Source organism: Bos taurus, chromosome X (assembly GCF_002263795.3).
Source record: "Bos taurus isolate L1 Dominette 01449 registration number 42190680 breed Hereford chromosome X, ARS-UCD2.0, whole genome shotgun sequence".
Taxonomy (NCBI): Eukaryota; Metazoa; Chordata; class Mammalia; order Artiodactyla; family Bovidae; genus Bos; species Bos taurus.
The window spans coordinates 84,929,405-84,942,596 of NC_037357.1; the positions used below are offsets into that span (position 1 = coordinate 84,929,405).

At 43.5% G+C, this 13,192-nt stretch overlaps 2 protein-coding genes across 5 annotated transcripts in view; one reads left to right on the forward strand and one right to left on the reverse strand.

The window, feature by feature from the left end:
- Nucleotides 1-13,192, forward strand: part of CHST7 (carbohydrate sulfotransferase 7) — a 78,634-nt gene that overhangs the window by 39,108 nt on the left and 26,334 nt on the right. The window lies entirely within an intron of this gene.
- The window catches only part of SLC9A7 (solute carrier family 9 member A7), a 182,134-nt gene that overhangs the window by 11,610 nt on the left and 157,332 nt on the right, over nt 1-13,192 (reverse strand). For all 4 annotated transcript variants that reach the window (XM_024988752.2, XM_005228096.5, XM_002700063.6 and 1 more), the window contains one exon: nt 3,936-4,018. In XM_024988752.2, coding sequence (XP_024844520.1) covers nt 3,936-4,018 — 83 coding nt within the window. The remainder of the gene's footprint in view (nt 1-3,935; nt 4,019-13,192) is intronic.

Genomic DNA, 13,192 nt, shown 5'->3' on the forward strand with positions numbered 1-13,192 from the left:
GCTGGGCTGGAGGAAGCATAAGCTGGAATCAAGACTGCCAGGATAAATATCAATAACCTCAGATACGCAGATGACACCACCCTTATGGCAGAAAGTGAAGGAGAACTAAAGAGTCTCTTGATGAAAGTGAAAGAGGAGAGTGAAAAAGTCGGCTTAAAGCTCAACATTCAGAAAACTAAGATCATGGCATCTGGTCCCATCACTTCATGGGAAATAGATGGGGAAACAGTGGCTGACTTTATTTTTCTGGGCTCCAAAATCACTGCAGATGGTGATTGCAGCCATGAAATTAAAACACACTTACTCCTTGGAAGGAAAGTTATGACAAACCTAGACAGCATATTCAAAAGCAGAGATATTACTTTGCCAACAAAGGTCTGTGTAGTCAAGGCTATGGTTTTTCCAGTGGTCATGTATGGGTGTGAGAGTTGGACTGTGAAGAAAGCTGAGCACCAAAGAATTGATGCTTCTGAACTGTGGTATTGGAGAAGACTCTTGAGAGTCCCTTGGACTGCAAGGAGATCCAGCCAGTCCATCCTAAAAATCAGTCCTGGGTGTTCATTGGAAGGACTGATGCTGAAGCTGAAACTCCAATACTTTGGCCACCTGATGCAAAGAGCTGACTCATTGGAAAAGACACTGATGCTGGGAAAGATTGAGGGTAGGAGGAGAAGGGGACAACAGATGATGAGATGGTTGGATGGCATCACCGACTCGATAGACATGGGTTTGGGTAGACTCCGGGAGTTGGTGATGGACAGGGAGGCCTGGCGTGCTGCGGTTCATGGGGTCGCAAGGAGTCAGTCACGACTGAGTGGCTGAACTGAACTGAACCGGAGGAGACGGAAGGGCGACCCTGGGGTAAACTTCCGGCTGGCAATTACTCACCAAAGGAAGATGTGTGGGCTCTGCTGGGACTTGTTATAAACAGAATAAGCTCCTCTGCCTGCTCTCCTCATTCCTAGAAAGAGCCCCTTTAGCCCTATCAGTTTTTTTGTGTCTTCACTTCAGAAGCTGTCATTGGCTGGATTCGCAGAATGACTAATACAAGAGTCCCAGAGAAGCTGGAGGCTGCCTTGCACTTCCCTGTCTTGGGCAGTTCAAAGACAAGCTGCCTCTTCCCAAACATAAAAGGCCCTCTAACAAGTTTTTTTAAAAGGGGAAAAATATCTACAGATTTTAAATATTCAAGTTGTTGGAAGGGCAAAAATGAAATATCAAACCTCTCTCCCACCCAATCTTTCTGGCAATTTACCATTACAACTTTACAGAATACATTTTTTGCCTATCTCCTGATTTATGCACTGTAGTCAGAAGCTTTTAAGAAGGATGGTAAATTTAATTCATTTACATTTCTGCCTCTTTTCAATTTTCCCCTAATTTTTATTATAATTTTATACTTTAGATATTTAACATTTGTGTTCTGTAACTAATAAGCAAATCTCTGCTTTGTCTATGGATTGAGCCTAATGTTAATGACCAATAAGTAGCACTTATAATAATGCAATTTATGAATATTATTCACTATACACAAGCAGAGTGGTTGGGACACTATTAAAGTAAATGTAATACAACATCATTTAAACTCTGTCAGTAGAGAAAATTTGAGTGTCCTGCAAAAAAAAATATTTTAAAATTTCTTTTTGATTTTATTTCTTCTGGGTTATAACAAATCACTGCTTCTTCAATGGTGTCCCCTTAGCTGTATTTTGTTTTGTTTAATCCTTGTATTACTTTTCCCCCTTCTCCCAGAGGCTTCATGGTGCTAAACTTTCTGAATTCTTACATGTTTAAAAGCCACCATTCTTTTTTGTTTATTTTTGATTAATAGTTTGGGTGTAGAATTCTAAGCTCAGAAAAAAATTTTTCATCCTAGAACTTTCATTTTGTTGATGGTTTCCCTTCTTGTGCTTGTGATATTTTTTAGTTTTATGTAGTCCACATTTATTTTTGTTTTTGCTGCCTGTGCTTTTGATGTCAAAGACAAAAAAAAAATCAGTGCCAAGATCAATGTCAAGGAGCTCTTCCCCTTTGTTTTCATCTAGGAATTTTATGTATTAAGTCATTACATTTAAGTCTTTTAATCATTTTAAGTTGATTTTTGTGAGTTGTATAAGATGAAGTCCAGGTTCATTCTTTCACATGTGGATATTCAGTTTTCCCAACACCATTTATTGAAGAGACTGCCCTATTCCCATTGTGTATCCCTGCCTGTTGTTCTTGCAAGGATTTATTTTTGGGCTTCTTATTCTGTTCCCTTGATCTGTGTGTCTATTTTTATGTCATTGCCATACTTTTTTGATTACTATACCTTTGTAATGTAATTTGAGATCAGGAAGTGTGATGCCTCCAGCTTTGTTCTTTTCCCTCAAAATTGCTTTAGCTATTCAGTGTCTTCTGTGGTTCCATACAAATTCTAGGATGGTTTTCCTATGAAAAATGCCATCAGAATTTTGACAGAGACTGTACTGAACCTGAGGTTGCTTTGGGTAGTACAGACATTTTTAACAATATTAATTCTTCCAATTCATGAACACAGGCATCTTTCCATTTATTTGTGTCTTCTTCAATTTCTTTTATCAATGTTCTTTAATTTTCAGTATATAGATCTTTACCTCCTTGGTTAAATTGATTGCTAAGCATTTTATTGTTTTTGATGCTACTGTAATGGAATTGTTTTCTTAATTTCTTTTTTGGAAGTTCATTATTAGTATATAGAAATGCAATTGATCTTTGTATGCTGATAATATCTCCTGCAACTTTAATGATTTACTTTAAAAACTCTGAACAGTTTCTTGATACAATCTTTAGGGTTTTCTATATATGAGATCATGTCATCTGCAGAGATAATTTTACTTCTTCCTTTGATTTGTATACATTTTATTTCTTTTTCTTGCTTAACTGCTCTGGTTAGAATTACCAGTACTGTGTTGAATAGATGTGGCAAGAGTACATACCCTTGCCTTGTTGCAGATCTGAGAGGAAAAGCTTTCAGCTTTTCACCACTAAGTATGATGTTAGCTGTGGATTTGCCCTTGCTGCTGTTGTTTAGTCGCTAAGTTGTGTCCAACTCTTTATGACCCCATAGATTGTAGCCTGCCAGGCTCCTCTGTCCATGGGATTTTTCCAGGCAAGAATACTGGAGTGGGTTGCCCTTTCCTTCTCCTGGGGATCTTCCCCACCCAGGGATCCAACCCACATCTCCTGCACTGGCAGGCAAGTTCTTTACCACTGAGCCACAGGGAAGTCCCAATGGCATGAGAGGAACTGGTAATTTTGTGTTTTGTGACCTGTCTGGTAATAGATGAATGTACCTATTTGTAATAACTCACTGAGCACTTATGATTTGTGTACTTTACTGTATATATTCTTTATGTCAATACAAAATTTTAAACATTTTCAAAATCTGCAAAGACCATATATAAGCTACCTACCCCTTTGATCACTATGTCAATTTAAGAAATCGGGACAAGATAATCTACTAGAATAGAATCTGCTCTGCATGTAGTCCAATGAAGGCAGGATCAGACTTGGCCAGATTTGGTCCAGCCAATAGGAATAATCCTTCCCACATGAATTAACTGGCCAACCTCCACTTTCATTCTTGACCACAGTATGGTTCAAGTGTAATTTTAACTAATTTACCTACATAGGCATATTTCCCTTGAACACAAAGCTCTGAAAAGCCACGTGAGTCTACCAGGCTATGGGCTGGCTACCCTAATGATGTGCATGTTCCTCTTGGCTAGGGAGATGCTTGTTATGACTACCCATGATTGAGTGAATGACCATTGCATGTGTCCCAAGAGAGGACTGGGTGCATCTGTAGCAAGCACACATCTTTCCTTACTCATCAGAAGTCACACTGACAACCCAACAAGAGAATTTCATCATCAGTGTTTCACAAATACAGGGAAGCCCCTTAAAAAGGATACTTGTGGTCAAAGCTGTACCACAGCCTGAATAGCCATGCACTCTCCTGCTTTGTTCGGTTTCCTCTGGCAGAATCTGAACCATCCTAGGAACAAACAAGAAGACAGATATTTAGTTGCAGAAAGGGGGTTGATATAAGGGAGGAAAGCTTCCCTTTTAACCACAGTCTTTAGAGATTTGAGCTCAGAGTCAAACCTCCTGTATCACCAAAATTTCAAAGATATATCGGGAGGTAATACTTTAACACATTATTGATCAGAGATGTATTAACATTATAGACATAAGTTTCTGCAAAACCCCCCCAGTCAATAATGTGTTAAAAGAAACTGAATAAATCCAAAGGTAGACCAATCACTCCCCAAAGAAAAAGGCTTGGTTATGTCTGGGGGTTAGATCAACTCAATGAAGCACACAATTTCTGAGTAATTTTCCTCAGAGTGCCTTTTGGCAGATTAATTACCCTAAAGTAGTCTAGATCCTAACAAGTCAAAATTAATTTTTAGAGAATACTAAAGAAAGCATCTGTAAAACCAACTTTCCAGGCTCCTCACCCTGCCAAGCTGGCCTAGAGAAATCACACAGTTGAGTTTCCTAACAAACCAATCAAGGGTTCTTGGTGGTCCTTACCCAGCCAGGCAACTGCCTTGTGTTCCAAGCAGTCAGTAACTTGCCCTACCAGCTTTAGGAAGGCAAAGGTGATGGGCAGGGCAAAGAGAGCCAGAACCAGCATCTCTGTTATTTTCTCTGCCCTCAAGTAGTACCTTCCTTTACTATTGTTCCCATGCCTTTCCAACTCAAACATCCCCATCATTTCATTTTCAAAAGAACTGGCAAAAATCAAACATTTATTTAAGGTTTAGGAAATCTGTTCTGTGCAAGTATTATAAGCAGCACACTTAATATTAAAAAGTGGACTGATGGCAGAAATCTGAGGGCACTCCTGGGGTTCCATGTTGCTGGATGATAAGCTCTAGAAAGTACAGGCTACTTGTGAAACGTAGCATCTTTATCATCTTCCTCTGGACTGTTCTAGGGGGAGGCAGCTCTACAAGTGAGGGGCAACAGACAACAATCAAATAAAAGTTGAGTCACAATTTAAAGTATGTATCAACAGTTCTAAATCTCAGTGGGTGTAAATTCTACCTGTAGTAACAGATGCCAAGGATGAGTCAAAAATTTCTGAGAAGGTAAGATATACACAAGTAGAGGCAGAGAAGTTAGCAAGCACTATTTACATTCCTAAAGTTTCCAACGGCCAAGATGACTTTTAAAACAGAGTACCCCATGGTATTTGAGGAATGTTTAATAACCTGTATCTGGAGAAGGACATGGCAACTCACTCCAATATTCTTGGCTAGAGAATCCCATGGACAGAGGAGCCTGGTGGGCTACAGTCCATAGGGTCGCAAAGAGTTGGACACGACTGAAGTGACTTAACACAGTAACCAATATGGAAATGGCTCAGTTAAATGGGCCCATCTGTGGATGAGGAAACAAAAAGAAGAGACCCTAGAGACCAATTTTATTTCACATTTTAATAAATTATGCAGGAGAAAGGGGGCACAGAACGTCTCCATTTGTAGACAATGATCATTTCTTCAGCTAACTAATTGCTAGTCTAATAACAACTCTAGGGAGATCTCATAATACCACATAAGTGAGTGGAAAAGTGGTAGATGACCATTTTGAGAGATGACTGTTTACAAAGAAATTAAATGCTTATTTATCAAGTGACAGGCTCTAAGTTCTTGGTTCTGTCTGCAGAATCTTACTAAAGACAAATCTAGCAAGATGATAAATATCTTCCAGAAGGATGCTATATACCATCAGGCATAAGGTAAGTTCCCGAAAGTCAGTTTTGTTTGCTCTCCCACTAAAACAACAATAAAAATGGAAAACCCCTATTCTGTTATCCTAACCTCTGCACTGCCAAACCACAATGCATTCTCATCAACTGTAACACTTAAGCTCTTGCCATCTCACCTCAAGGAAGCTACAGGAGACTGACTTATATAAGCCCCAAGAGGGACAATGAAAATGAGCAAAGCAAGGGAAAGGTTTCTTTCTGAAGGCAAATTAAGCAAATTTTTCCTCGGCCTACAAAGAGATATGCCTGCTGCTGCTACTGCTAAGTCACGTCAGTTGTGTCCGACTCTGTGTGACCCCATAGATGGCAGCCCACCAGGCTCCCCCATCCCTGGGATTCTCCAGGCAAGAACATTGGAGTGGGTTGCCATTTCTTTCTCCAATGCATGAAAGTGGAAAGTGAAAGGGAAGTCACTCAGTCATGTCCGACTCCTAGCGACCCCATGGACTGCAGCCTACCAGGCTCCTCTGTCCATGGGATTTTCCAGGCAAGAGTGCTAGAGAGGGGTGCCATTGCCTTCTCCGGATATGCCTGCAGTCCACAAATAAAATAAAGTGACTGCAGAAATATAAGACACTAAGAATCAACCCTGAAAGGTTACAAATTCAGGGCAAATAAAAGGTGCAGCTCTGCAACAGGGGTGTTAAACACCTCTAATTCCCAGAGAAGGGGCCAGAAGCATGGTTATCAGTTCAGTTCAGTTCAGTCGCTCAGTCATGTCCAACTCTTTGCAACTCCATGAATCGCAGCACGCCAGGGTCCCTGTCTATCACCAACTCCCGGAGTTTACCTAAACTCATGTGCATTGAGTCTGTGATGCCATCCAGCCATCTCATCCTCTGGCGTCGCCTTCTCCTCCTGCCCCCAGTCCCTCCTAACATCAGGGTCTTTTCCAATGAGTCAACTCTTCGCATGAGGTGACCAAAGTATTGGAGTTTCAGCTTCAGCGTCAGTCCTTTCAATGAACACCCAGGACTGGTCTCCTTTAGGATGGACTGATTGCATCTCCTTGCAGTCCAAGGGACTTGAAAGAGTCTTCTCTAGCACCACAGTTCAAAAGCATCAATTCTTCGGCGCTCAGCTTTCTTCACAGTCCAACTCTCACATCCATACATGACCACAGGAAAAACCATAGCCTTGACTAGACGGACCTTTGTTGGCAAAGTAATGTCTCTGCTTTTGAATATGCTATCTAGGTTTGTCATAACTTTCCTTCTAAGGAGTAAGCATCTTTTAATTTCATGGCTGCAATCACCATCTGCAGTGATTTTGGAGCCCCAAAAAATAAAGTCTGACACTGTTTCCACTGTTTCCACATCTATTTCTCATGAAGTGATGGGACCAGATGCCATGATCTTCGTTTTCTGAATGTTGAGCTTTAAGCCAACTTTTTCACTCTCCTCTTTCACTTTCATCAAGAGGCTCTTTAGTTCTCCTTCACTTTCTACCCATAAGGGTGGTGTCATCTGCATATCTGAGGTTATTGATATTTCTCTGGCAATCTTGATTCCAGCTTGTGCTTCTTCCAGCCCAGCGTTTCTCATGATGTACTCTGCATATAAGTTAAATAAGCAGGGTGTCTGGACAGGAAGAAGTTGGATTCTTCCCCAAAGCCTCTGGGAAAATCAGGGAGGATCTGCGTGGAACAGGACTGATTTAAGTTGACCCAGAAGATAGCCAACAATTGTTTCCCAGCAAGATTTTGGTGGTGACCATGGACAAACTGGTAAGCCCTTGCTGCAGGCTCTGAGCCAGGGTCGGTATGGGTGCAGGTGATCCTAAAATATGCGGGGACTTGCTCTCACACCACATCCTCCTCAAAACCTCCAACCCCACCAGCAAACAAATACCACCAGCTCTGCTTATCACCAAATTTTTGAGCATAAGACTATGAGTGGCTTTTCTCTTGCATTCATTAAGCACCTACTGTGTGCCAGGCCCCACGCTCAGTGCTGCCAAACACAAAGAAGAATAAGACCCCACACCAGCCACTTGAGAAGCACATTTCCAGAGGAGGAGACAGACAGACCTATGTGTATGTGGTGAAGAAAAAGAAAGCATGTTAAAGACCTGGGCAGTGGCCAAAGGTCCTATTTTGAAATAATTTTTCTAGAATTAATGAATAATGATTTCTGGGCAGAGTTATATTTCATTGCATTCTTATGATTAAAGTATATATTTTTTATGTTAAGTTCACTATAATAATAAGAAGAGCTTATTTTTTTTTCAGAGAGGCAGTAGAATATTGCCCTTCCCCTCAAAGATTTCTACATCCTAAACCCGGGAGCCTGAGTGTTATGTTACTTGGCAAAAGGGTCTTTGTGGATGGACTTAAGGTTTTCCAGGTGGGCCCAGTATAAACACATGGACCTTGATAAGTGGGTGGGGGGCTGGGGGTGGGCAAGAGAGTGATGTGGTGATGGAAGAGGCAGGAGAGGTTCAGAGCATGACAGGGGCTTGCCCTGCTGGTGCTCGCGCTGGCTTTGAAGGTGGAGAGGCCAAGAGTCAGGAAATGTGGGTACTTCTAGGAGCTAAGCTTGATTCCTGGCCAATGGCCAGAAAGGAAACAGGACCTCAGTCCTACAAGTATGTGGAAGTGAATTCTACCAACAAGCTGAATGAGCCTGGTGATGGCTTCTCCCCCAGAGCCCAACCCCACAGACATCTTGATTTTGGCATTGAGAAACCTGAAAGAGGGAAGCCAGTAGAGCTTACCAGACTTCTGACTCACAAACCTATAAGACTGTGTTGTTTTAAACCTCTGAGTTTGTGGTAATTTGTTATAGCAGTGATAGCACACTAATGCAAAGTTAAAGAGTACACAGTTGATGACAATGGGGGCCAAGATTTCTCAGAAGGGGTAACAAAGGGTTTAAAAACAGGGAATTAAGTGCTCAACTTTGGCCACCTGATGTGAAGAGCCAACTCATTGGAAAACACCCTGATGATGGGTAAGACTGAGGGCAGGAAGAGAAGGGGATGACAGAGGATGAAATGGTTGGATGGCATCATCAACTCAAGGGACATGAGTTTGAGCAAACTCCGGGAGACAGTGAAGGACAGGGAAGCCTGGCGTGCTGCAGTTCATGGGGTGGCAGAGTCAGACACGACTGAGTGACTGAACAACAAAGCACTACACTGCCTCCACCAGGGCTTCTCAAACTGTAAACTGCACACAAACTTCCTGGGCCCTCTGCTAAAATGAAGATTCTGATTCCACGGGTCTAGATATGGCCTGACAGTCTGTATTTCTAACAAGCTCTCTGGTGATGCCCAGGTTGCTGTCCATGGGTACACTTGGAACAATGGGAAGAGGCCTGTGGTACCTTGTGGAGAAGCAGACAAGACCCTCTATGATCTCACTTCTGCCACTTTCTACCCTCATCCTTCATCACACTGTCACCAAGCCCTTAAGGAGAACGACTCATCTGTCTTATTTGCAGATGTACTCCCAGAGCCTGAAAGAATGTCTGAAATATAACAGATGCTCAATAAATATGTGTCAAATGAATGAATAAATCAAGTTTGAACTTCTAAGAAAAAAAAAAGGAAAGGGAAACCGGGGGCCACGATGGGAGGCAATCAAAAAAAGAAAAAGCGTCATGGGGAAAGGGGTCAGAGAATAGTAATCTGAGCAAAGGCACTTGAGCAACTGTTTTGAAGTTAAAGATGTAAGGGCCTGGCTATCAGATTTCAGCCTGGAAGGAAGCTGGGGGAAGGACCCAGAAACAAACAAATCCAACTTGCCCAGAAAGGTATATGTCAGTGCAACAGCTGAGTTTTTGCAGTTTTCAGTCACACACACACAGGCACCACAAACATAGAAGTTTCCCTTCCTCCACATTCCACTAATATCCTGCTTGTGACCTTGTCCTGCGGAGATGACAGAGGCGGGATACATTCAGATTCATGCTCTGAGCTACTCCACATCGGCTGCATCAGTGAGCATGCTTCTGTAAACTCGGGGAAGGAAATGAATGATGTGTCTGCCTGTCCAGCCAACATAAATCTCAGCTGTGTCTGGCATAAAACATCCCCTCTTGAATGGGTTGGGAGGCCACCCCCAGGCCCAGGCAGCTTGCCTCCAGCTGGGCTTGTTTTTGTTTTGGTTGCAAAGTCACCAAGACCTCCGGAGAAACAAGGCAACAGAGTTTTTTGTTTTGTTTTGTTCTAATGAGTCAAACTTGCCAGGGACATGAAGCTGAAGTCTATCCACAATATTCTTATGCTTCCCTCACCCAGAGCCAAGAGTTCTGGCCAACAGCTCCCTTCCTTCGCCCACATGAGCTAATATTCTGTGGTTCTGTAGCCATGACTCTGTTTATAACCTCAGGCTTCTAGCACTGGTGAGGAAAATGGTGCTCCTTATAAAAAGTGCTTTCCCATCAAATAGCACTTTTTTGTTTGCATGTTTGTTCATTTAGCAAGAGCATTTAGAAATGAGGTAGAGAGAAGTGCCCTTTCTTTTCTAATGGGGAACAAACATCTGGACTTTCCCCATCTCTGATTTCAGTTTCATGACAACACTGAGCATGTGACCTGGATCCAGTTCAGGGGAAGCTGCGAGAACCCAGGGTTTCACCCAAAAATGAGAAGACCATTTACTTCTCTGTTTTACTGGTTTCTCATGACCACTGAGTGCTCCCAGCCCTATTGTTAATGGCTTATTGGAGCAAGACAGTCAGGCCAGGAGGATGTGGAGAAATGAGGCCCTTTCTGCACGAGGGCCTGAGTCATTTTTTCAGAAGGTGACCTGAGAAACCATGCTTGAAGTTCACCTTTTTTCCCCCCATCTGACAGAAAGACTCAAAAAGCCAAAAGGCCTTCTGCATAATATGTATGAGGCTTAGAAGGCAGCCAGTTAAAGGGAAGGTGTGACACAGTTCCTGACTAGGGCCAGCTGAAGGGGCACCACTGGGAGTGCAGCAGAAGTGACCATCACATGTGTGATCAAAACTGGCCCAAAGGATGGCCTCCCAAGCTCACCCTGGGGCTAGGGGTGCTACCTTAGCTATCACTGCATGAACTAAATGCACTGCCAAAACCCTTAACACTTAGGATGCACTGCTTTTTAAACATTTCCACAGCAAGTCTGTTAGTAAGTCAAGCTACAAGCCCAGTGTCTCTGAGAGATACAGTAAGTTCAGCTGCTGCTGCTGCTGCTGCTGCGGCTGCTGCTAAGTCACTTCAGTCGTGTCTGACTCTGTGCGATCCCATAGACAGCAGCCCACCAGGCTCCCCCGTCCCTGGGATTCTCCAGGCAAAAACACTGGAGTGCATTGCCATTTCCTTGTCCAGTGCATGAAAGTGAAAAATGAAAGTGAAGTCGCTCAGTCATGTCCGACTCTTCGTGACCCTATGAACTGCAGCCTACCAGGCTTCTCCGCCTATGGGATTTTCCAGGCAAGAGTACTGGAGTGGGTTGCCATTGCCTTCTCCAAAGTTCAGCTACATGGAACCAATCAAACCATTTCACATATTTCCTTTGACAGATGCTTACGTCCAGAGGCAGGAGCAATTGAAAACAGCAAAAGGGCGGGTGGGGTAGGGGGGTTGGTTAAGGGTGTTGACGGGTTTGGAACTGTCAAGATGAAATTGCCCCAAGCCCTGGCTATCTAGCTGGTAGTGACCTGCTTTTCTTACAAAATTAATCTTGACTAGCCACAGGTCTAGGCAGGATGTGGTGTATCCTACCACAGCCATTATTTTCCTTTCAGTGAAATGAGGATGTCCATTACGGATTTCACCCAGCTTTCCTCAGGTCCAAGTTTGGAGATACCCAAACTGTTAGATTCTAAGTTAGCTGCAAGAGGCACAGTTCCTGAACTCCTACTTTCTAAAGTCCTTAAAGTGAAAGTCAAAGCATTAGTTACTCAGTTGTGTCCAACTCTTTGTGACCCTATGGACTGTAACCTGCCAGGCTCCTCTGTCCATGGGATTTCCCAGACAAGAATATTGGAGTGGGTCACCATGCCCTCCTCCAGGGGATGTTCCTGACCCAGGTATTGAACCCCCGTCCCCTGCATTGCAGAGAGATTCTTTACCATCTGAACCACCAGGGACTTAAAGCTCTAGTCAAATAGCAACTTTTCCAAAGGAACTTCTCATTGAAACCACACGTTACCAAGTGGCACAATGGCCGATTCTAATATAGTCACAAAGGTCTTCTGGAGCACCATTAAAGTGGGCACCAAATCTCCAATGAAGCTCACTGAAAGTTCATCCCAAAATGCCTAGAACTTTCAGAGGTCCCTTATGGGGCCTCAACCAAAGAATGGCCCATCAGGCTGTGACCACCCTCATACAGAGAAAGACCTCAGAGAAAGCTGTGGTGGCACCCCTGGGCCCAACACAGCACCACATTTTGTGAGACTTGTTAAAATCTGATGTGGTTGCTGGAGTCATTTAGAAGATCCTAGGGAATCTAAGACATGCAAACTCGATTTGGGATTAACTGCAATGGTGAGTGTGATTCAAAGCTGACTGGAAGAAAAACAAACACTTGATATGGCTTTGCAGATGATACCTGCACATGGTCAGTGGAGTTTCCCATACCCTGTGCCACTCTTGCTCCCCTATATTCCCATCAAATACCAATCAAGACCCCATGGGCCAGGCACTGTGCTCAGTACTGGGTATTCAACACTGAACAAAATAGTTCTTCATTCCCCAGGCCAAAGAAAAACATTTTGGAAGCAAATTTCTGCTCCTATCATAACTTCCCTTTCCCCCACCATGCCTGCCCAGGAAATGCCGGCCTGAGAAAGGGGAAAAACCTGGAGGCAGAATCATCCCACCAGGCCTACAACAGGGGTGATACTCTGCCTCTGCTTTGCTGAGCATGCGCCCCCAGACACATTGCCTCTCTTGCATCTGACACCACCCAGGTGCCTGCTGCCATTGACTTGGCCTCTGGAATTTCAAATCATGAGTTCCCACTCCCATATCCAAAAAGCACACACTTCCATGTCCCATGGGACCTTTAACCACAGGGTACTCTTCCAAAGTGTCCAATGAAAGGCAGGGGGTCAGTGTTGCTGGGTAGTTTCCTCCAGCTTTAAAACATGGCTGCCACCTCGCTGATGCTTGTTCCATCCAGAGGGGATGGTCTCTATCTCTTCCCGCTGAATCTGGGCTGGCCTGAGCAACTCGTAACCAAGAGAAAGTCCTGGAAGTGATGTTGTATGACTCCCAAGGTTAGGCCACAAAAGGCCAGAAAGCTTCCACCTCACTTGCTGGGACATGGGCTTTTGGAAGCCAGAGCCATCAGGTAAGAAGTCCCACAACCGAGGCCAAGGAGAAGCCATCACAGGCATTCTGCTCACCAGTCCTAGTCTGTGTCCTCCAGCCCAGTTACCAGACACAAGAGCGAACAAGCCTTTGGAAGATTCT